At 46.3% G+C, this 21,658-nt stretch overlaps 2 protein-coding genes across 3 annotated transcripts in view; one reads left to right on the top strand and one right to left on the bottom strand.

Annotated features, from left to right (window-relative positions):
• LOC135806039 (nipped-B-like protein) overlaps nt 1-21,658 on the top strand; it is a 41,224-nt gene that overhangs the window by 14,370 nt on the left and 5,196 nt on the right. For both annotated transcript variants that reach the window (XM_065320174.1, XM_065320173.1), the window contains 28 exons: nt 403-634; nt 824-975; nt 1,260-1,340; nt 1,725-1,825; nt 2,095-2,248; nt 2,835-2,917; nt 7,199-7,328; nt 7,512-7,649; nt 8,555-8,599; nt 8,826-8,897; nt 9,268-9,476; nt 9,823-9,916; nt 13,893-13,991; nt 14,300-14,446; nt 14,740-14,874; nt 15,221-15,346; nt 16,528-16,581; nt 16,969-17,101; nt 17,269-17,423; nt 17,515-17,655; nt 18,067-18,160; nt 18,429-18,568; nt 18,946-19,039; nt 19,329-19,432; nt 19,761-19,836; nt 20,237-20,318; nt 21,024-21,159; nt 21,503-21,610. In XM_065320174.1, the coding sequence (XP_065176246.1) occupies nt 403-634; nt 824-975; nt 1,260-1,340; nt 1,725-1,825; nt 2,095-2,248; nt 2,835-2,917; nt 7,199-7,328; nt 7,512-7,649; nt 8,555-8,599; nt 8,826-8,897; nt 9,268-9,476; nt 9,823-9,916; nt 13,893-13,991; nt 14,300-14,446; nt 14,740-14,874; nt 15,221-15,346; nt 16,528-16,581; nt 16,969-17,101; nt 17,269-17,423; nt 17,515-17,655; nt 18,067-18,160; nt 18,429-18,568; nt 18,946-19,039; nt 19,329-19,432; nt 19,761-19,836; nt 20,237-20,318; nt 21,024-21,159; nt 21,503-21,610 (3,315 nt within the window). The remainder of the gene's footprint in view (nt 1-402; nt 635-823; nt 976-1,259; nt 1,341-1,724; nt 1,826-2,094; nt 2,249-2,834; nt 2,918-7,198; nt 7,329-7,511; nt 7,650-8,554; nt 8,600-8,825; nt 8,898-9,267; nt 9,477-9,822; nt 9,917-13,892; nt 13,992-14,299; nt 14,447-14,739; nt 14,875-15,220; nt 15,347-16,527; nt 16,582-16,968; nt 17,102-17,268; nt 17,424-17,514; nt 17,656-18,066; nt 18,161-18,428; nt 18,569-18,945; nt 19,040-19,328; nt 19,433-19,760; nt 19,837-20,236; nt 20,319-21,023; nt 21,160-21,502; nt 21,611-21,658) is intronic.
• LOC135806038 (uncharacterized) lies at nt 3,126-5,152 on the bottom strand. Its single transcript, XM_065320172.1, has 2 exons — nt 4,829-5,152; nt 3,126-4,609 (listed from the first exon to the last, which is right to left on the bottom strand). The coding sequence occupies exons 1-2, from the start codon at nt 5,125-5,127 to the stop codon at nt 3,358-3,360; spliced, it is 1,551 nt and encodes a 516-aa protein (XP_065176244.1). The 5' UTR covers nt 5,128-5,152; the 3' UTR covers nt 3,126-3,357.

Raw genomic sequence — 21,658 nt, 5'->3', positions numbered from 1 at the left:
GACGCCCAATTTGGAAAAAATTATGCACAAAGTGATCACAGATTTTATGTGGTATAGATGCTGGCATAACGGTTTTTGCCTAGGTACGCGTCTATAGTTTTGAAATGGACTGTAGCAACTCTTTTGTGCTGTATTATTGTGTTTTCCCTTACAGTATTGTTTCTGTCATTGATGGTGATAAATCTTTTGTTTTAGAACGTAATCAGTTCAGAGCACCAGTGTACTACTGCAGTATTGTGATATAGCTTTGTAAGCGTAGAGTGCAAGACTAGGGGCGATAGAGCTAGACAATTTTGAACAGTAATCCAGAATGGCATTGCATTTGGCTACGGAGGTCAACTTGCAGGTCCAAACTTACTTGATGTAGCTGTATGTGATCATTTGACTGACTGGCTTCTCTAGGATGATTGTGATGGAGAGCCTGCGCAGTGGCGTGCACTGGCGAAGGACCGACTGCAGCGTGGCCTGGATGCTGCCCTGGTCATGCTGCACATCAGCACTTCACCAGGTGTGACCAGTAATGTCTATCAAGAAGAACACATTGAGCGTCTGGTGCAGATGATTGGACATCATCTGACTGCTACTGTTTTTCCTGAGTTTGATAACTATTATCAACTCTCCGGCCACAAGAAAGGTATGTGTGCCGAAACAGAGTGCTTTGATCAAAAGGTTTTGGCATGTAGCACTATCATACACTATCATGTTTAACAGAGAACGTTGCTAGTGTATCCAAGATAATGTGAGTGTATAATGGTTTTGAGGGTATTTGAAAAGCGCTCCCTTTTCATTTGGTATTTCAATCTGCTGGTTTTGGTTTGTACAGAGGGCGTTGTTGTATCCAAGATGAAGCGTGGACGTGCCAATGCTGACCCTCACAAGGACATCATCCCACTGTACAACAAGATCTGCGAACTACTTACGTGCCTTGCTCAGTTCATTGAAGTCCACAAGTTGCCAGACGCATTGATTGTGCTGGTATGCCGAACAAATACTGAATCTGCATTGTCTCTATGACTTTCTAAGCTGTGTGTAATGCATGCCGTTCGTACCGAATATCAACACGCACACAACCAATAGTTGCATTATCTATGTGCAACTTTTTACACTGTCATGAAAGTGAATTATTGATTTTGCATATTTGAGTTGCCAAGACTTTGCTTGCCTATGTAGCCCGAGCTTCTTGCTTTCAGTTGTTGTGTCATTGTTCTAACTCTGTCTATCTGATCAATTGTTGCTGTGGCTTGTAATTTGATATGCAGGTGTCGTCTATGGCAATTTCTACTTTTTTTGTGGAGAATGTCAGCACTCTGCAGCTCAGCGCTCTTCATGTAATCCGTTCCGTAAGTAATACTGAGACACACACACACACGCACACACTCACTCACTCCGTTGTGTTGCTTACAGCAGGAGCTTATTGATCAGCTGATTCATCACCGGTTAAGCTGCACCGTGGCCCCGTAGTGGGCTAAGGGTTCATTCGTTGTATCGTTTTCCCGTTCTGTTGCCATGTCATGCAGTACTGTTGGGTGCCAAGTATCTGGGTGGTCAACCTTCTAGCCTAGGCGTTCTTATTTTCATTTACTACGATCTATGCACAGTTGAGTCACCGTGTGTGTATCGGTATGCTGTGCTTGGTGAAATCTTGGCCTGTTCGTTCTTAGGCGCCCGGCAGTACTATCAGCTGGCTTGCTGACCTTGGCTCACTGTCTTGTGTTTCTGCACAGATCTTCTCCCGGTACACTCAGCACCAGCAAGTTATTTTCTCTGATATATTTGAATCGCTGTCGCGCTTGCCGTCCAGCAAGCAAAGTTTGAGAAGCTACCGGTATGTTTTTGTTCTTTGCAGACTAGTATCGTTGTTTGCAATTGTCTGTTTGGTCTGCTTACAACTAGGAGCCCAGTGTTCACTCACCTCAGCAGCATGAGCTAAATCATGACCAACAACTCTCTTTGGATGCAGATCTGCTGAGTTTGGTCAACTGCTTTTTCCAGCTACTTGTAGTAATAATTCTTCGTAGCTGGCATATGGAAAACCCTGTACAGGCTGAAGCTGGAATTTCTAGTTTATTATCTTTTTGCATATGTTCTCTGCAGGCTCAGTGGTGATATTCGTATTCAGATGGTCACGGCACTGGTATTACAGCTTGTCGAATCAACTGTGTCTAAGCCACTCTCGGTCGCCGGCGCTGCCACCGAAAAGAAGGAAGTGACGTCAATGGAAGAGGAGTACGCTGGCAGTGCAGCTATGGTATGTTTGCTGACGGGTATACCTACTACAGTTGCGCTCACTGAAATCCGACCAATTGTGCAAAGCTGACGGCAGTGTTGGTCACTGTATCGCAAGGTCATGATGCTTGTCACCAAGTATGATAACTTTGAACAGTATATGCATGGTGGTATACGTGTGTTCGAATCAAAGTGGTTGACTGCCCATCTGTGTGGCAGCAGCATGGTTCTTGGAATAGGGCTCGAAAGTGATAATGTCAGAAGTGAATAGATATTTTCTGGGTCACTTTGGATGCTTTCCAGTTAGGATGTACGGGTAACATAAGGCATCTTACATCACATGCTGGTTCGGCTTTTTCTGTACGAGAAGTGAGACCAGGATGGCCCAGTCCAGTTGCTACCAGTGCATGTGCCACACAATTGTATAGGAAACTGCTTCAAACTAGATCCAAAATTCAACTTCGCCATGACTTCGGCCTGGCTTTGATGTCGAACCTTGCCATGACTTCGGCCTGGCTGTGATGTTGCACTTTCAGGCCCAGTGGCGATCCCAATGTTGAAGCTACATATCAAACGTTATGTTTTGATGCTGTTGTACGGTTGTGCAGGAGGAGAGGAAGTTGCAGGTATCGAAGGCCTTTGATTGCTCCCGCCAGAGCGTTGGAACATTCCTGTCGTCCTTCTTGAAAAAGTGAGTGCATGCTGAACATGTCGAAATGGTGGTGTAGACTTCAGACCCTGTGATTTGAAAATAGGTGGCGAGTGATCTATCGCTCTCCTCGCCTGTGTCAGGCGAGCTGTAGGAGAGTGATCCAAAATTCTCACTCCAACAACACAGCACATTGATATCAGTTTTTTCGAGAAAAAATTCTGGATGCATCAGAAATTCGTCCATGGATTATTGTCTTTCCAACTGCAGTGCACTACATCGTAGTGATTCCATAGCACAACACGAGTACAAAGAAAGACAGTCAGTGATCATCCACGTGACACTGCACCAAGTAGCGGGCATTGTCTGGCAGTAGTATACTTTAATTTATATACAACAGGCTACAGCCATCAATAGGAACATTCACTATTGCACATATAGAAAAGACTAATGAACAAGAGCAAAGTCATACTCAATGATAATCAGGGGAGATCATTGTCACTGCCGCTACCGCTTCCCAGAACCTGTGGCAGGTCCGATCTGCTGTCGGAACTAGCGGCGGAAGAGACTTCCAAACAATGCAGAGCTGCCTCGGAGTCGGACTCACCCACGCCCCCGTTCTCCGATGATGACGTTGAAGAATCTCCTGATGAGCTTGAGGCGACCAATGCCCGCTTCGGAGCTGGCTCTTCGCTGTCATCTGGCGCCTGTGGCTCAAGCTGCATCTTTCTCCTGCCAGACATATACTCACCAAGAGCAGCAGAAATGATCTCATTCCGCTCATGATCTGACCATGTTGCATGGTTCGCCCTGATGATTAGCAGGTCAGACATGGTGGTGTGCAGGAGAGGGACCCGGCGATCGGTCAGCATGGCAGTCAGGTAGCTGAAGCAAGACTCCACGGTACCGTTGCTGACGCCAATGGCCAGCACAACTTCCACAAGGAGACACACATTCGGAAATTGCTTCCTCCTGTAAGATAGCAGTCGCTGCCACAGGCTAGCTGGTGATGTGACGCTAGGGTAGAAGTATTTTACCGTATGCTTCGTAACCTTCCACTCTGCCTTCAGATTGGTGGCATCGAACCCGCTCTCACGAAGTGGCACGGCGAAACGCTCAGCGAGAGACATCATCATGTCGAGCTCCTTGTCCATGTCCTGCCAGTTTGCTGGGTCAACCCAGAGCATTGCCGGAAAGGGAGCACTGTCGAATGACTGAAAACGAAGTCGCAGACACTCAGACGATGGTGGCAGGGTTGAATCCTTCACGGCCTTTACAGTGCCTTCGACTAGTCCCGCATGAGTCATTTTTGTGTACTCCACATCCGTGTACTGTCGGTTCTCCGGGTTTCGCTTCATGTGCCCAGGCTTGGGGAGGGACGCAGAAACCGTACTCTCGGTGAGTGTAAGTCCTTGCTTGGCCAGATGGCACTCGTTGTCCTGCAGCAATTCTTCTAGTTCGGCCTGTGCCAGGGCTACGGCGGGGGCCACTTTAAACGGCATGATGAAATCCTTCTCCAGCTTCAGGGACAGTGCAGCTACAACCGACAGGATGGACTTGAAGATACAGGCTGTAGCAAGGAATGCTGCGCTGCGAATCTTCTTCAAAATGCCCTTCAGCGTTGCATTGAGTGTTCGGTTACTGGCATTGGCGATGGCATTCTCAATTGCAATGGCTAGCGGAATCCAATTGTGCAGCAGGACAGAGACACCCTTTCGCTGATGGTTGACGAATCTGGAGGGAAGAAATATAATCATGCCAAGCAAAAACGGAAATTATTCAACACGTTTCGATACATAATGTTCACACCATGTCAAGTTCTTCATCCTGAATGTACATGTATGCAGAAAAGCACTCAATTTGTAATTGCCATTGATTTATTTTTCAATTCGTAGTACTTTTCATATTATATTAAAGGCTGTGAATGTTAAATAAACAATTGCACTAGCTCACCTTGTTCCGTGTACCTTGGGAAACTTGTACACTTGTACATCCAGGGCCGCTGCAGTTTCATGAAACTGTCGCTGGAACTTTCCAGACCTCTTCATGAGATAGTACAAGGTGACCATAAGGTCCTCGACCTCTACGAACTTCTTCTCCTTCATCAAGCTGTCCTTGATAGTGAGTTCCACACGATGCATTGTACAGGAAATAGTAACCAGCCATGGCCGTTCATCATTACGCAGTTGTGTCAGCAGGCCATTGTACGCTCCGGTGTTTACTGCTGCACCGTCTGCTGTTGCACATACCATCAATTTCTTGTATTTCTCAGCAGGTAAACCTTCACAGAAGGCAACAAACAGAAGAACACAATGCTCATTTGCTAAGGCACACGTAAGGAATTCTACGGACATAGGCCTGCATGTTTCTACTTTGAAGTACTATGGCAGTAAACCAGTTGACCTATATACTTCACGTGGCTCTTCTAAACTACTTACTCACTAGAAGTGGATTTCAAGCACATGTTTTGACATGATAATGCATGATTGCAATGGTGCTCTCTACAATAGTACATAGTTGTCATTGCACACACACATGACTTGTATCTGATTGCGTTCCACAGTGCAGCACTCATAAGTGACATGAAGGCCAGTGACTAGTGCAACTCACCTCGAAATGAATCGTCAATGGCTGTCTTCAAATTGTTCGCAGTCGCATCGCCGTAATCATCTACATTCATCAGGGCTAGGGTGAAGAAAACCGGCTCGCCTTCCTTTACAACACGAACAAGCACAAGTTCCTTCTCGCTTCTGGTTTTGCGGGCATGCGATCCATCGCTCAACACAGAAAATGCAGTTGATGAAGAGATGATACTTGCGATCTTCTTCTGCATAGTGGCAGACAACAAACGGACGAATTCTCTTGCCTTATGCGATGAGTCACAGCCCTTGATGAGCTTCACCCCGTTTGCTTTCTGAATTTCCACCATTGTCTTGAAAGATGACAACGGTTGGCCGTGAACTGCCATCAAATATGCAGTGTGGAAGAGCTTTCCGTATGCGTCCTCCGCTTGGACTAGAATAGCTGTGTGGATGCGTGGCTGCTGAGGTGCTTGCGTTGCCTTGCTCCCTGATGCAGACGTCGACGATGATTTGTCGGTGTCACCCAATAGCTTCGCATGGCTCACTCCGATGCTATGCACCTACATGACAAGCGAAGAAAACAAGGAGAATGGTCGCGAGTCCGATCGACTTTAATTTCGACATTGAATTGACCACTTACCTGTCCAGACAAATTTCGAGTGACAGCGTGCTTCGTCACGTAGTCCGATCCCTCCACAAACCTCAACGCATCGACCTTCGCTTGACCTCTCAGCCTTGGGTCGCTCCGGATAACGTCAGAATACTTCGCACACGACTTGCACCACACTTTCACGACCAGCTCTTTACCTTCCTTCTTCACGAAGTTGAAGCCTATGTCCTCATCTACCTTCCAGCTGAGGAAAGTGGACAACTGCACACTGTTCCCTTTCGACATTTCTACTGCCAGCAGCAGCAGGAGATCACCAGCAAGGGATCATGTCGCAAGGAAAGAAAACAACTGGTATGATCAACTCCAGTTGACCACTTGGCCTTTTATTCTAAGAGTAAGAGTACCAAAAGCGTCATTTGGGTGCATTTACTTGCAACGCATGCACTAGCAGAACTGCCAGTACTACTATGTCAGACTGCGGTCTATCTTGCTACAGTACTCGGACCCGCCAGGCGCCAGTTCAGAAGGTTGTACGGACCCCTGCGCTGCATGCAGGGGTCCGTAAAACCCGCTGAACTGCAGTGTTTCATGACTGGTGGTAGATCTACGCGGTACAGACTGCTCTGACTAGTTCAAGCAATCATTCATCCAGGCATTTGAAATGCCCTGAGGTCACGCCAGGCTAGCTGGGCGCGCCAGTGCAGTGCCTGTGTCACACTCACAGTGAACTTGCCTACTCAGTACTGTGCATGTCACTACACATGACTAACTCACTGTCTAGTCTGTTTCATAACAGCGCGCACGGGCACAGTTCCTGCGCACGGATCGATGAGTGCACTTGACACCATAGACTCATAGTAGAGTTGCGCTGCACTCCGAAAAGCGTACATGCGCATGCATGCAAGCCAAAAATAGTTTCAGGCGCGCGACAAAAAGTGCACCTTCCAAGAAAATAAGGCGCGCGAGAGCGATCGCTCGCCTCAAATCACAGGGTCTGAGACTTTAATGGGGCACTATCTTGTTGAGTATGATTACCTGCATTGAAGGAAGTCTGTTCGGTGCCATGTTTGGACTAAACTCCTTCAACCAGTAAGTGGAATGTATTTATGTCTCGGCTTTCCTTGCTAACAGGTGCCACACCAAGGAGGAAAACGACTTTCGGCCGCTCTTTGGAAACTTCGTTCAGGACATACTAGTTTGCCTGTACTCTGCAGAATGGCCTGCTGCTCAGATCGTTATTGACTTGCTCCTTCCTCTATTGGTAAGTTGTCGCTATGCAATTGCATGTGTACTGCTATTAGGGATGAAATAAAAGACTTAAAAAATACTAGATGTACTGCTTGACCTCAATAAACCAATGCCATTGTATGAACACTGGTATGACTTCTTTCTGTGGGAGCAATAATGGCTGAAAGGATGTTACGTGTCTATATCCTTGCTGCAGACTGGCGCCGTCAGCAAGTCAAGCGAGATGTCTACGCGTGTCGTGGCCTTGGATCACATGGGCTCGATTGCCGCCAGGGCTCGCAAGCAGTGTATGGAGATGGATGGTGCAGAGCCCATCCAGTCTCTTGTGGCCGAGGTACAGATTTATGCTTGTAGTTTTGTATGTGGAATTAACTATGTAAACCTCACTTTGCTAGGGGAAACACTTCTAATTATCAGGCCGTTCTAAGCAAGCACCCACAACACGATATGCATGTCAAACTGCTCGCATTGCACACTCTTTACATAATATATCCTGTGGGTACGCATTTAGTGTGCTCCAAACAATGTTATGTCTTTGCCAGTATCACCACCACGGCCCGGCCAAACTATGCTCTCGCACATACACAGTTGGCCAGTACACTGTACAGTGAACTTCGATGAACATCACCACACACTTCGAATTATCAGCATGAATCCTACACATTTCTATGTGTTTGGATTTTGTGACACTTCTTATTCGGCGCACATCCTCAGTCTGAGGTTCGACTTTGTTTGGGTGAACCCGGCTCTGGAAATATATTCTACTTAGGGGCCATCCGGCATTATCGATAATTTTCACGGAACGAAAAAGTTTAGTTTCGAGTGCTTTCAACTCTCCCCCACCAACCCACCCCCTTCAACGAAAAATATATTGACTTGACAGCTAGAATGGATTGATGTTTCAGCTATCAATAATTTTCAAAACGAAACTCTCCTCAACCCATCAACCCATAAACGAAACTTTTTCTCTTCGTAAAAAAGATCGATAATTACAGACGACCCCTTAGACGGTATGATAATATGAATTATCATGATTCCTCATGTACTGAAAATCCCCCCTGAAATACATTCGTATTTACATAGTCAAAGCTTACAGGACAATCAACTGGTTCATCTAATCTTCTCTCCCTGGTGTGCGTATAAACACTGCGTCTGGGCATGGAGCAAGCTGTCAGTTTATACATTTAAACATCAAATGTAATATCTATCATTCTATCTGTTTGTGCCTGTCACATTTAGATCCGTTCTAAACTGGCCGACAGTGACTGTGACCGAGATGAGCAGGTAGGGTACTGTTGGAGTTCCCGTACGGCTGAGAGTATGAATATTTGTATGGGACACATTGAGCATACTGGGACACCTTTTCCACCCATGAACGTGAGCTATTGCTGCTAGCATCTGCACTGATCTGTCTTTGATTTATGAATGCGGTACCCATTCTGAAATGGTGCTGCTGTCTGTACTGCCCTAGTCAGTTTGATTTCTGATTTTAACCTCTGCTGATCTGCAGGATGACTTCTTATTGAGACGTGTGTTCATTGAGCAACTTCATTTCCTGTCCATGAATGACCCTGCTTGCCGGGTAAGTTTCCTGAGGACCGGAACTTATAGTATTACTTGATCACCCGTCAACAGATGTTTGTGTCTGTGTGCATGTGGGATGATAATAATTTCCATAATTTTTTCTGCTGAATCTTTCCACAGGTGTTCCTGTACGTACATTGATAGACCCCTTTCAGGACAATTGATTCAAGTATCCCATGTCCTTGCCTGAAAGGAGTCCTACTCTGACCCCAGAATTATTCGTTTTCCACAATTGTCTGTGAGCACTGTTGACATGCATGCTGCTGGTTATTTAGATACGCAATGGTAAATGCATACTGCTGGCTATTTAAGTGCGCAATGGTGAAACTGTTCTGTTCGCTGGCTTGTCATGGGCTTTTGTATTACAGGTGGCCAAAGACTATCATCTATCACGGTGGTTGTGTCAGGCGTACGAAAAGCAACGGACCCTCTTGACCATGCCTGAAGGCGGCGACAATGAGGACTTGACTGCTGCCAGTGCGGAGTCCCTGGTCATTCTGAACAAGGAGCTAGAGGACTATTGTGATTTTCTGTATGCACTTGCTGCTTCCACTGACGATGGAAAGAAACCTAAGAGGTTAGTGCACACTGCACGTTGAATTATTGCTACTGTATCAAGAGTATTCTTGTTGCGTGCAACATTGCATGCTATGTCGACTTGCTGTACTTCCAGAGGGTGGTTAAAGGAATAGTCAAAGCCAGGCCTGTGTATTGATGAGCCATCTTGAAGACCAGGCTTCTACATGTAGTTGAGGCAGACTTTTATGTTTTGTGTAAGAAAGTACAGTATGTGAGGAATGGTTTACTAGTCTATCATGCCCTTCATCATTATTGTTAGACCCAGTCATGGCTTGAACTTCTCAACAGTAAGATTGTGTAGGGGAGACATTGTACCTCCATGTGTACTGTGTTTATGTGGGCAGGTCCAGGGTTGACCTTACCTCTGAGCAACTGGACAGAATTGGTCAACATCTCGTCAATGACACTGTCCATACCTTTGAGTACTGCCTAGTGAAGGTAGGTGTTCAATCAAGTTCCTCTGTCAATTGATGGTAGTAGATGATAATAGGTCTTTTGCCAAATAAGACACGCAGTGACTTGGCGGGGCATGGCATGCGTACTGAATGCGTGACACAGGCACGGGGTACATGCAGTGCATTCCTCCCAGCGCGAGCTCTTGTTTTGGAACCGCAACGATCAATCACCGCGTTTGGCGTGTACTCGCCCACGTGTAAATGTGACTTTTCCTTCTATTTTTGTTCGTGCCTTTACTTTCAGAAACTAACTTCTTCAAGCGATCGCGCTCGATACTTTAGAAGATAAAAGAACAGCCGCTGGAGATTCTCCGCCTGATTCTTGTAAAGTGTTCAGTTTTGTTATGTAGGACATCTTCCCAGCTTCTCTAGTCATGGGGAAAGGCGATCACTGCTGCGTTCCGCAGTGCAACAGCGACCGACGTTCGGACAAAAATACGTTGTTCCACGTCTTCCCTGGTAGCAAAGAAACAAAAACTGGAGAAGCTAGAAGCGTGAGCAGGGACGAGTTGGACACAAGGAAGTCTTGGATTGCCGCCATCCGTCGAGATGAGAGGGACGGTGTGTTTACCATCATGTCGTACAGTACAGTGGTGTGTTCTAACCACTTCACGGACGAAGACTATGTCCAAGGGACAAAGAAGTAGGGCGCAAGGCTGAAATCTACTGCTGTTCCAAGCGTATTTGCATGGAAGAAGCCCACGAAGTACAGGTTCCTGCATGAGTACGAGGGCAGTACCGCAGAATCCAGCCCACGCCGCGATAGCAGCAAGGGCTGGATGAACAGCGGTACTGGCCGAGTATGAGTGACTGGAACGTGTTTCCCGTGTGCACCCAAGCCAAATAAAGAGATACATGACAGACACACCTGCATTGTGTTTTGTGATTGTTTTCTGGTACAGTTTTTTGTAGTAGTCCATAGTGCTTTTCTTCTCGTGGTGCCATTGACATTGTCAACTGGGCATCGGGCATTCTGACTGTTCTGTTCCTACGGATTTTTCCCACGTCTTGATCGGAAACCTCGGCAAATTGCGCGGGTCCTGCAGGTTGCTGAGCATTGCGCGCTTTGGTTGAGGCTCATCCGGCTCGGCCAAGATCTCCTTCGCGAGCGACTCCGCAATAAAAGTTTCAGTCTCTTCCTCAACTTTTTGGAGGAGCTCATTCACATCGCCAATATCGTTCAACAAAGGGGCTTCTTTTCTCCCAGTTCCAGATCAAATGTTGGAGCGCCATGATGGCAGTTGTGGTTGCAAACAGTCGCTCTTCTGCTTTAGTTATTTTATTAGTAACCGAAAGACCATGAAGTAGAGAGTCAATCCAGGGCAGTGGAATCCGTTCCTGCCCGTCGTCACTTGACGACGGGCAGTGGATCCAGTTCCATCACCTTTTGAGCAGGCAGGATCGCGCTTTCCAGCCCGCGCTGTTTGATCTGTCATTGGTCAACTCCAAGGCGACAATCACGTGACATACGGGATCCGCTTTTTCAATTACGAGTGAAGACACTGGCTGTGCGACAACTTGACGAGGCCGAGGACCCCAAGCCTGCTTCTCAGTTGTGCAAGTCTGCTCTGCTAGTACATCCTGCTGCTTCTTCGCACAGTGCTCAATGCTTGGGAGCAGTGCGACGAGATGATGGCACGAGCCAGCAACTCCAGCAGTGCAAGAGCAGTGTGCATAAGCGATTGACATCAGGTAAGTTGTAGCAGCTGCTTCAACTAAACACTCCAGTGCATAACTTTCTTTCTTGGACTGGGACGCCCAGCACTTGGCTTTGATGAAGTATCTGGTCGGGGTCTCAGTAGACATTGCAATCTTGCAACAGCTCACAGAATGTATGTAACTCCAGAAGAAGAAGTTGAATCCGCGGGTGAAGGGCTTTTTCACGGTAGCATACTTGCCGCAGGCTCGGAGGTGATCGAAAATCACACCAAGCGATAGGTCATTTGGCAAAGCAGAGCTTGATGTGTCCCACCCTGTGTCAGGAAAACTAGGACGAGATATAGCTGCTACAGTGGACGATGTGCTTATTGCATCACTATGTGCTTCCACGAGCTCAGCGTCAACAATGCTCTGAATGGCAGCACTCTTCCGTTTTCCTTGCCGACGCCTGCCGCCAGATGTATCTGGAGTGCGCAGTTTTGGATCGTTGTGGTAGAACCTGGTCCTGAACAGATGGAGGAAGTTGGAAAGCAAACACATGTACCGATAACATTTCCTTTTCCTTGTTGCGAAAAGTTATTTGAAGACTGCATACCGAAGTGGTACTTACCGTTCGAGCAACTCATCTCGTTTCCCGGACACTCGGGCTCCTCTAGCTCGCAGGTACGTCTTCAACTGGTTCACCGTCCACTTTTCAAACGACTCGTTGTCCGGAGGCATCACAAACCGAACATTGGGATCTTCAACTTCATTTTCAGTCACAGGACTAGTTTCAACGTTCCCTTCATCGAAACGTATCGCGGCAAGAGAAGAAGGGCTCGGCTCATGGACCGCTTCATCAGCCATGTATCAAACTCACTGCAAAGGCCCAGCGAGAAGTAAATGCAAAGAGATACTTTCTAAACAAACAGCGAACAGCGATGAAAAAGCGAGAATAAAACAGAAACCCTTCGCTGTCAGTTTTTTCGATCCAGGAGAGCCACATTTTCTGGCCACGTGGGCGAGTACACGCCAAACGCGATGATTGATCGTTGCGGTTCCAAAACAAGAGCTCGCGCTGGGAGGAATGCACTGCATGTACCCCGTGCCTGTGTCACGCATTCAGTACGCATGCCATGCCCCGCCAAGTCACTGCGTTTCTTATTTGGCAAAAGACCTATTAGGGGTGCAGCGATCGTGAAATTTAGTTATCGGCTTAGCTGATACCATAACAATCGGCTTTGCGATCTGTTTCTGCACGCACGTTATTCAATACCGTACTGGCAATATATATGGTCGCAGTGAGGTCATGAAGCGTTACATTGGCACATGTTTACCGCACGCAGGGCGTTACATGCAAAGTCGCACAGGAGCCGTTACACAGGTTTCTATATTGCCGCAGTCCTTTTTTTTTGCCACGCGGTACACGTGCTTTCACAGTTTTCAGCCTTTGCAGTGCAAACTGCAATGAAAAGATCGCCGCACCCCCCTGCGTTACGCGTTACGCGGCAACATATATTGCCAGTACGGTAGTAACTGTGTTCAACGGTATTCATTTTGATGCTATCAATTCAAATTATCAATCATATTCATTCATTCTGCTTGATTTTGAGTGGTTTGGGAGGCGAAGAGCATACCGTAGGCACGTGGTCTGAACAGGTACCGGTATAAACTATAAAGTCCGGAAAAAGCATATTAATGTATCAGCCCAAGTGCTATAACAAATTTGATTGAACATAGCCGGGAGAAGAACCATAACACAGACCAACGGCATGCACCCAGAGCTGCAACGGCGTGTGTACGCTTGCACTAATGTTGCAGTCTTGGTCTGAAACCGTTCTGGTTTTGAGAGCGGGTGTCAAACCGTGTGCCTTGTAGGCATGCATGCATGTACTGTAATGCACAGATCTAGCATAGAAAGACCGTACGCCATAAGTAGTCTGCTGCAACTCACGCACACAGTGCATGCATATGGATGGTTTGCGTGCGCCCGCTCTGAACCATACGGCCATGCTCGCTTCAATTTGTACATTACAGAACTATCGTACAGCCGATAAGGCGATAATGAGTGCAATAATCACTCGATACTTTTCTTGCCGAGTAATCACTGAGTAATCGATAATATAATCGTTTCACCCCTAATGATAATCTATCGATTAGAGTACGATTAGAGTACCTATGTAGGAGTTTTTACTAGGTGGTTAGAGACCATAGTGTATTTGAAAATTATTTTTAGGTGTTGGCTGAGTAGACGACATGTATAGCCCAATGCATGTACCATCAGTTGATGTTCACTGGTACTTTGTGTTTTGTGTATGTAGATTTTGGTGGAGCTAGCAGATGCTGCTGCTACAGTGCGAACTAAAGCCATGAAAGCCTTGTCGGTGATCGTCAACTGCGACCCTTCATTGCTTGCCAAGGTATGCTTTTCCGGGTTGTTGATGACCTTCCCATCTTTGTGGGCTTAGCTGTGCTTCATTTTTGTCCAACGTTTGCTATTTCCTTGACATGGATCCATTTCCCTGAAAGCTGCCTAAACCAGCATTGTATTTGGAGACGTTCTCATACCAGCTAGTGGCAAAATGTGGGGCCTGCTCTACTTTTTGGTGCAGCCGGTGCTTGCAGTGATGCAACTGTGGCTAAGTTGACGTAGGCACTTACAGTTGGCTCATGTGCATTGTTGCTGACGAAATTATTTTATGCAAATTATGTGTCTTACTCATATCAGGAGGAAGTTCAGAATGCTGTACATGCGAGGCTGAAAGATCCTTCGACAAGCATGCGTGAGGCTACTGTTGATTTGATTGGAAAGTTTGTGCTGCTGAAGCCAGACCTGACGCTCAACTACTATCGGATGCTCTCCGACAGAATATCTGTAAGTTGATCAAAAATGACACGCATGGCAAAAAGGCTATCACAAAACCCACCATCACTGGTTTCAGTTCTTACTTTCATCACAACTCACCGGGCAGTGTTTTATTGGCAGTCCTAAATTGAAGATACTTGACGTACATGTAGCATCATTCCATTACTTACTCTTTGGATTTTAGGAGTGGCTTATGTGCTCATGATGCAGATACTCGTAGTGTAAATCGTGTAATTTGATGTCTGTGTAACAATTTTGTAATGTTGTTCTGTGTGGTGGTGTGGGTGTGCATGGCACTGTAGGATGCTGGAGTTAGTGTTCGCAAGCGTGTCATCAAGACGATGCGTGACATTTGCATTCAACAGCCCGATTTCAAACACGTTCCTGACATTTGTTTGCTGATGATCCGCTGTCTGAAAGAGGAAGACAGTACAAAGGTGAGTTTGTGCTGTTGGTAAGCAGTCTAACCATGGAAATCTGCTTCAAAGAAAGCAGTAAGTGAACCTGATAGTGAATTTGCTTTTTTGACAACGTATGCGCACCTTTGGTCTTGTGGCTTCATCTCTACCGTCGCCCCCGTGGCTACGTAGTCTCCAGTTGACTCACTGCACTGTAGTTTCCAGTTGACTCACTGCATTGTGGTTTCCAGTTGACATGTGTACACTTTGCATGAAAATGTTCCGGTTTTGATTAGTTTTCTATACTGTAGATGTACATTAACATGAGATTTAGATTCATGTTATTGGCTTTGTACGTCTCGTCTGTGATGTGCTCGCACTGCAGGCCCTTGTTCGTAAAGTGTTTGAAGAAATGTGGTTCTGCCCGTTCACATCGAAGGAGCTTGAATCGACCACCCCATCTGGAGTTGGGGATGGTGTCTTGCTACGCGTCAAGAACATTGTGAAGGCTGTAAGTTCTTTCCCAATGCTTATGTACACTGCGTCCGGTTAGCATTAGCGCAGCTATCTGAACGTGGTCTGTTTTCAGTTGCCGCGCGGATAGTTCTCACATGTGTAGTTGCTTATTTCTGCTTTCTTGGTACTTCCTCCGTATACAAAAACTTCGTGACTTTTTTCAACGGTGTTTTTGAGCAAGAACCTGCTCAACGAACCGCGCCGAAGGCTGTCATCGACAACCCACATTCATATTGAGGTAGGTTTGGTTGATCTCGAACAGATTCTCCACGGAAGCCATGCGTGTGAGGACGTTGCCGACAGGAACTCACGAGTCAAATGACAAAAAACTAACACTTACTTGCTCGAAACTGACACCGTGACGAAGTGGAGCTCGCGCCTGGAACACGGAGTCACGACTCGCGCGGCACTCGCTGCCCTGAAACTGGCCAGGCTCGTACTTGCGGTGCGCGGCCCCATACGCAGCGTGAGAACATACATCGGTTCTGCTCGCACGGAAAGTTGAAACATTTCAGTCGTCGTGCAACCAGCGCAGACTCCGGATCGGAATGTCGACGACCTGGCTTTCTTCGCCTCTCTCCACTCCAGTCAGACGTCTCCGTTGTGGCCTAGGGGAATCGCAGGGACCTCGTCGAAGCCGTTGTAGAATGCTGGGAGGATTCTCCTGCCGAGAAAATGCGAAGCGTGTGGATGTGCTTGAGCGACTCGTTTCACGGCATAATGGAGGTCGCGGGTTGGAACGACTGAATATAGTCGACACCGATTCGTACACAGCTCTGGAAATGAAGAGTACGCTAGCCAAAGTCCCGTGTCGGATCGTCATTGCAGCGGAAAAGAATCTGAACGAAATGCGAGCGGAAGCAGCGACTGTTGGCGATGCAGAGTCAGCGTCGTCAGGTGACAATGACAGGAGCGACGAAGACTCTGAATAAACTCAATCTCATTCGTCTGAGTTGCTTTTTTCTTTGTATATAGCTTGTAAGCAGGTTAGACAATGCCACGAGTGTTATTCCAAGTCAAACGGAACAATTCCAGAGCTATGCGCAGCCTTAAAAAAAGTCACGAAGTTTTTGTATACGGAGGAAGTATTTACATGACTACTCAGTAGTCCATGCAGTAACTGCCTTACATGTACACTGACACTGGTGTTTCCGTAATTTTCCCTGCGTGATTCAGGTGGCCATCAGTAGCAAGGACACTCATGAGTGGATTGAGAAGCTACTGAAGAAGGTATGGGCTGGGCGTGCAATTATCATCTACAGTGAAACAGTACAGTATAATGTACCTGCATGGGACGTGAAACTTTGTGCTTTATGGCCAAGGTACCCTATATCCGGACACCAAATGACTATAGAAGGATATGCAATGTCTTCAAAAAGCACTTTTTATCTAGTGCAAATGAAATAGTATGTTATATCCATGATGTGTTATATTGAAGTTTCACTGTCCTTTTTTGGGGGGTTGGGGGGGGGGGGAGGGGGCAGGCGAATATCCTGTTTTCACAACTAGCATTTGTGCCGTCACGTTGTTATGAAGGTTTGCTTTTATCTTTGTGTGAAAATGGTTTCATGATCATAGTTCACAGATGTCTTGCCTTGTTCTGCTCTTTTGAATTAGATGCTACGTGTAGATGAGGAGGATGAGAAGAACACTTCGTCTACTAGTATTGCTACTACTAGGGCTGTTTGTCAAACCCTAGTCGACTGCCTTGTCAAGCATATGCTAGTGATCGAGGAGACCTCCTCGCAAGGTACGTTGGTTGAACTGTTCAAATGCTTTTGCTGTGGGTGTCGTCTCTGTTTCATTCTGTTCATATTTACAGTGCTCTGTTGTCACACTTTGAATTTGAACTTGTCATGCAATGACTTGTGTGTTCGTGCTTGTTTGCATTTGTACATTTTCCTTGTGTTCCTTCAGAGAAATCAAGCAAGTCAGCGAAGGCCGCTCAGCGACTAGAATCAGACCAGTTACTTCCCTGCATTTGGACGCTGTGTTTATTTGTTCGTGCTGACCCACATCTCGCAGTTTCACATGCTCCAAGCATCCTGCCCTATTTGGACATGTCATGGGAGGTAAGTAGCTTGATTTGTAATAAACCATTAGTTTACTGAGTGTGGAGTGATTTCATGTCCTGTGTGGTTTGGTGTGGTTTGTTCGTCACAGAATCCAGTCAGCATTCAATTGTCTTGCTATGTGTCTGAGATGCTTCAAGCTGTCTTGCCCCTGTTGGAGCATCCCAGTCCATCATTCCTTGCCAATATGGAGGAGCGGCTTGCTGAGATGATGTTTGTTGCACCACAGGCAGTAAGTTGCAGTGCCCGTTGTCTTGCCCTCAGTCCTTATGAGCAGGATTTGTCAAGGCGAATAGTGCCAGTGTGGATACTGATTCAGCTGAGTCCATGTGCCTAAGCTGTCAGAAAACAAGCAAAGATGAAGAGCACCCTCACAGTTAGCAAATCCCCTCGCCATCCCAGTGTGAGGTGCTCACGAGTATACGAACATTTGGTGAAATGTTGTACTATGTATCAGCGCAGCATATGTGTATTGGCAGTTGCACAGTACTACACTATCCCCGGTAACATAACTGGAGCTCATGCTATGCTCCTGCAAAATCACTTGGAAGTTTCCTGCTGCTCTGAAGCATCTTCTCACTATTTCTCGGATACGATGCCATTGTGTGCCGGTGTCGTGTCTGTGTGTATTGCTTCTCTGTAGCCTATTGTTCCTGCCATTGGATGCCTGTCGGTGATTGTCAACAAGGTGACACACAACTACAAGTTCATTTATGAGACTTTCCGCAAGTTCTATGGTAAGTACTTCCTGTCGTGGTTTCTTCAGTTGTTCGAGAAGTTTCTTTCAGCATGTTGTGTGCAATAGATCAATGATATACTCCAGTACGGAGCTGAACTGCTGAAGCATTGCAATTAAATCTACCCATGCGCTCCATTGACTTGCACCGGCTAGATCTTGGAAACTTTTTCTTCTGTGTTTCTCCATCGTGCTTGTTCATCTCCAGCCAAGGAGTATATCTAAGGATAGAAAGAGAAATAGTTTGTTTGTCTATTTTTGCCATGCAGACTTTCTGTACAGCTCCTGCAAGCAGCCAAATCTTCTTACGCAGGGCAATCGCCGCGCACTGGCACTACGCAGTGTCCTGTGTGTGGGTGCCTTGTGTCGCTATTTTGACCACTCCGCAGTTCTGAACGTCAATGGAGAAGTATGGTTTTTTTTGTGCAACTAGTTGTGATTTAGTTGTGCGTGTCAACTTCCCAAAAGATCACTGAGTTCTGTGAAGTACAATGCATACCTCGGTATGCAAGTCTTTATGTACAGTTGCCATGTTGAAGTTCTTCGCCACTAACTCCATACCATCTTGTAGGTTGAACAATTGTATTGTAGACTGCAGCTTGTTTGCCATCACCTGGCTATCCGTAGCTGGGTCTGGGCCAAAGTGTTCTGCTGTGCAATGTCTTCCTGATCCTGTATCTTCTCATGTTGGTCTCTTGGTGCGCTTACTAGTACAACATGGAAGCTACTTTTCTGGGCAGGATGGCAATAGAAATATTCTGTACGTGTGATTCGATTTATATATAGATTGCGGACATAACTGAAAAGGTATTCCGGTTACTTATGGGCCTTGTTCAGCGAACAGATGGGCCCATTAGGATGAAGTCTCTTGCTGCTCTAGGTAAGGCATGGTTTTTGTTTGATTGGCTTGAGTACTGGTGCTGCTTCTTACTTTAGCCCCGGCCTTTTCCCCATTCTTCTATCCTGGTCGTTACAATAGGTCTTCCAAAGTTCCCACTGCTTAACCTTCACCGTATAGTCTTTGTTTCATGTATCATCGAAGTGACTTTACGTGTACTTTGGTAGTGGCATCCTTGCTCTTGCCAAATCTTGTTCTATGCCTTACTTTTTGGCTTATGTTTGTTAGATGTCTTCATCTTCATTGTTTCACTCTTCTGTGCTTACTTTAGGTCATTTCTTTATGGGCAAGCCAGACATGATGGTGCGGCCGGAAAGTGAGAAGTTGTACACCTCCTTCCTCGACTCCAAAGCCAATGTTGAGCTTACAACGCAGGTTTGTGCGGATGATATTTTATTGTGTTTCAGGTTTTTCAGTGGAGTGTGGTACATTGGGTACATCCGATGAGCAAACGGACGGAACAATCTTCTAAATTGCCTTTAGAAGCTATGCTTACTTTAAAAGTGAGGCTGGATGACGAAGCCGAGGTGCAACCTTATAGCATATGAACAGGAGGAAGCCAATGCTTTCGATTGTGGTATGGATCTTGCAACAAGTACTGTCTTTAAAATATTGGACATAACATAGCAGCTCTCCTGGACCCTGTGAAACCTCCATGTGTTTGTTTCTATGTGTTCTGATGGTGGTATGTTTCCTGTGACAGGTTCTCCGGAACATGAGCATGTACCTGGCAGAGGATGAAGTGCACATGACAAAGCAAGCGGAAAAGAGGAAAGCAGGTTAGTGTGTGGTGGTATTTACCTACTACTAGCAGGGTTCTAGCCAGGTAAAATTAGTAGGGGGGGGGGGGGGGGGGGGCACGGTGAACAGTTACCCCGTAACCCATTTTTTCCATTTTCCCAAATTGTCTTGCCACGCAAAATGCAACATACGGGGCTCTCCCCAGACACGTGTGCCTTTATGAGCCCTCTGTTAGTGACTATCGACGGCTTTTTTTCGCTAAATGGCCTGAAAAAAACACAAAAGTCGCCGAATGAGTGGCGTGGGGGGGGGGGGGGGGCTACCCTGCTCCTAGTGAGGGGTTGTGTGTATACTTTGTAAGGTCTGATAGTGTGGGGTAAGTGCTTCCACTGTGTGTATATATTGTGCTTTTTGTGTTTTTCTCGTGCATGTGTGCAGAGAAGAAGCAAAAAGCAAGTAGTCAAGAGAATGGTGACGCTGGACAAAGTGACAAGTTGGTCAACTGGGACAGCCAATCACAGTATGTACTGCTGCTGCTGCTGCTGCTGCTGCTGCTGCTGCTGCTGCTGCTGCTGCTGCTGCTGCTGCTGCTGCTGCTGCTGCTGCTGCTGCTGCTGCTGCTGCTGCTGCTACTACTACTACTACTACTACTACTACTACACTTAATCGCCACTGTTGAATTAAACTTGAATTGATTTCTGTACAGTTTGGAATATCTACATTGTACTTCCATAAATGAGTTTGTGATGATTTGCACAATTATTTTGCTCGTACAAGAGACTTCACTGTTGAATGTTGAATGCTTGAGAAAATACTGATGCTGCTCAAGTGTCAAAAAATGTGTCAATTTTGCATATGCCCAGTGACAATCCTAGCAATACCTTTTCTGCCTTGCATTGTCACCTCTGCTGTACCAAAGTAGATATTTGTTTATCTGTACATTGTAGTACGGTGGTCATCGGCTCCACTTTGCTTGACAGAAAGTCTACTGGATTAATAAATCGGGTGTATGGTGCCATGTGCCTAAATTGGACATTTTGGTTCCTTGAAAAAAGTTGCAATACTGCTAGTTAATCATGGATGCTGGTGTATAGCGTGCTAGATTGACGAAGGAAGATTGTATCCTTTTTAAAAATTTTAAGGAACACAGTGATTGTGTTGCTCTGTTGCCAGCTTTGCCAGTCGATAACTAATAACCTTTCCTTACTGCTTTTTGTACATACAGTGTGAGCAGTTCCATCGCACAAGTATACCTGAAGTCCATCACATGCTGCATGTTGCACAAGGTGAAGGAGGTTCGCTCTGCCGCACTGCACGTTATCGGCCTGGTCTTCTCACATGGTCTGGTACATCCGTACGAGGTGAGGCACTTCACGTACATTTCTGTCCCGCCTGTTTGACGCTGAACAAGCGAAAACCTTCCAACCCGTCCAAGTACATGTACAAAGGTGTCGACTCAATACATATATGTATATCTTGCATATATCTGGGGAGAACCCCTTACTCTAACTTTGCTGCATCATAATGCAATTCGTAATTTCAATCTGTTGGACAGATCTTCACTTGTGCATGCTCTCTTGGCTTTCTTTTCTTTTTCTCCTCTGTCAGTATGTTGTTTCATGTCTGACATTGTGAAGGAAGAATGAGTGGTTTAATGTGATAGTCAGCTGCGTCTCCTTTTGCATTTTGTGTGCTTGTGTGTAGTTTGTTCCTCACCTCATTGCTATGAACGCAGATGTTGTGGAGGACATTCGTGTGCAAGCAAAACAGCAGCTCGTTGAGTTTGACAAAAAGAACCCTGGCTTCTTGTCGGTAGGTGGCCTTTTTGTCATGATTCTATGCTTGTGCCACAGTCACTTC

Source organism: Sycon ciliatum, chromosome 1 (genome assembly GCF_964019385.1).
Source record: "Sycon ciliatum chromosome 1, ocSycCili1.1, whole genome shotgun sequence".
Lineage (NCBI taxonomy): Eukaryota > Metazoa > Porifera > Calcarea > Leucosolenida > Sycettidae > Sycon > Sycon ciliatum.
The sequence above is the reverse complement of the archived record's forward strand: the minus strand, read 5'-3'. Positions and strand labels throughout refer to the sequence as shown.

Bases quoted from the DNA above. Each gene is read 5' to 3' on its own strand.
- LOC135806038 (XM_065320172.1), bottom strand. From the start codon at position 5,127: ATGGTATGTGCAACAGCAGACGGTGCAGCAGTAAACACCGGAGCGTAC. The intron at 4,610-4,828 runs GTGAGCTAGTGC...TCTTCCCTCCAG, and splicing joins CCCAAGGTACACGGAACAAG to ATTCGTCAACCATCAGCGAA.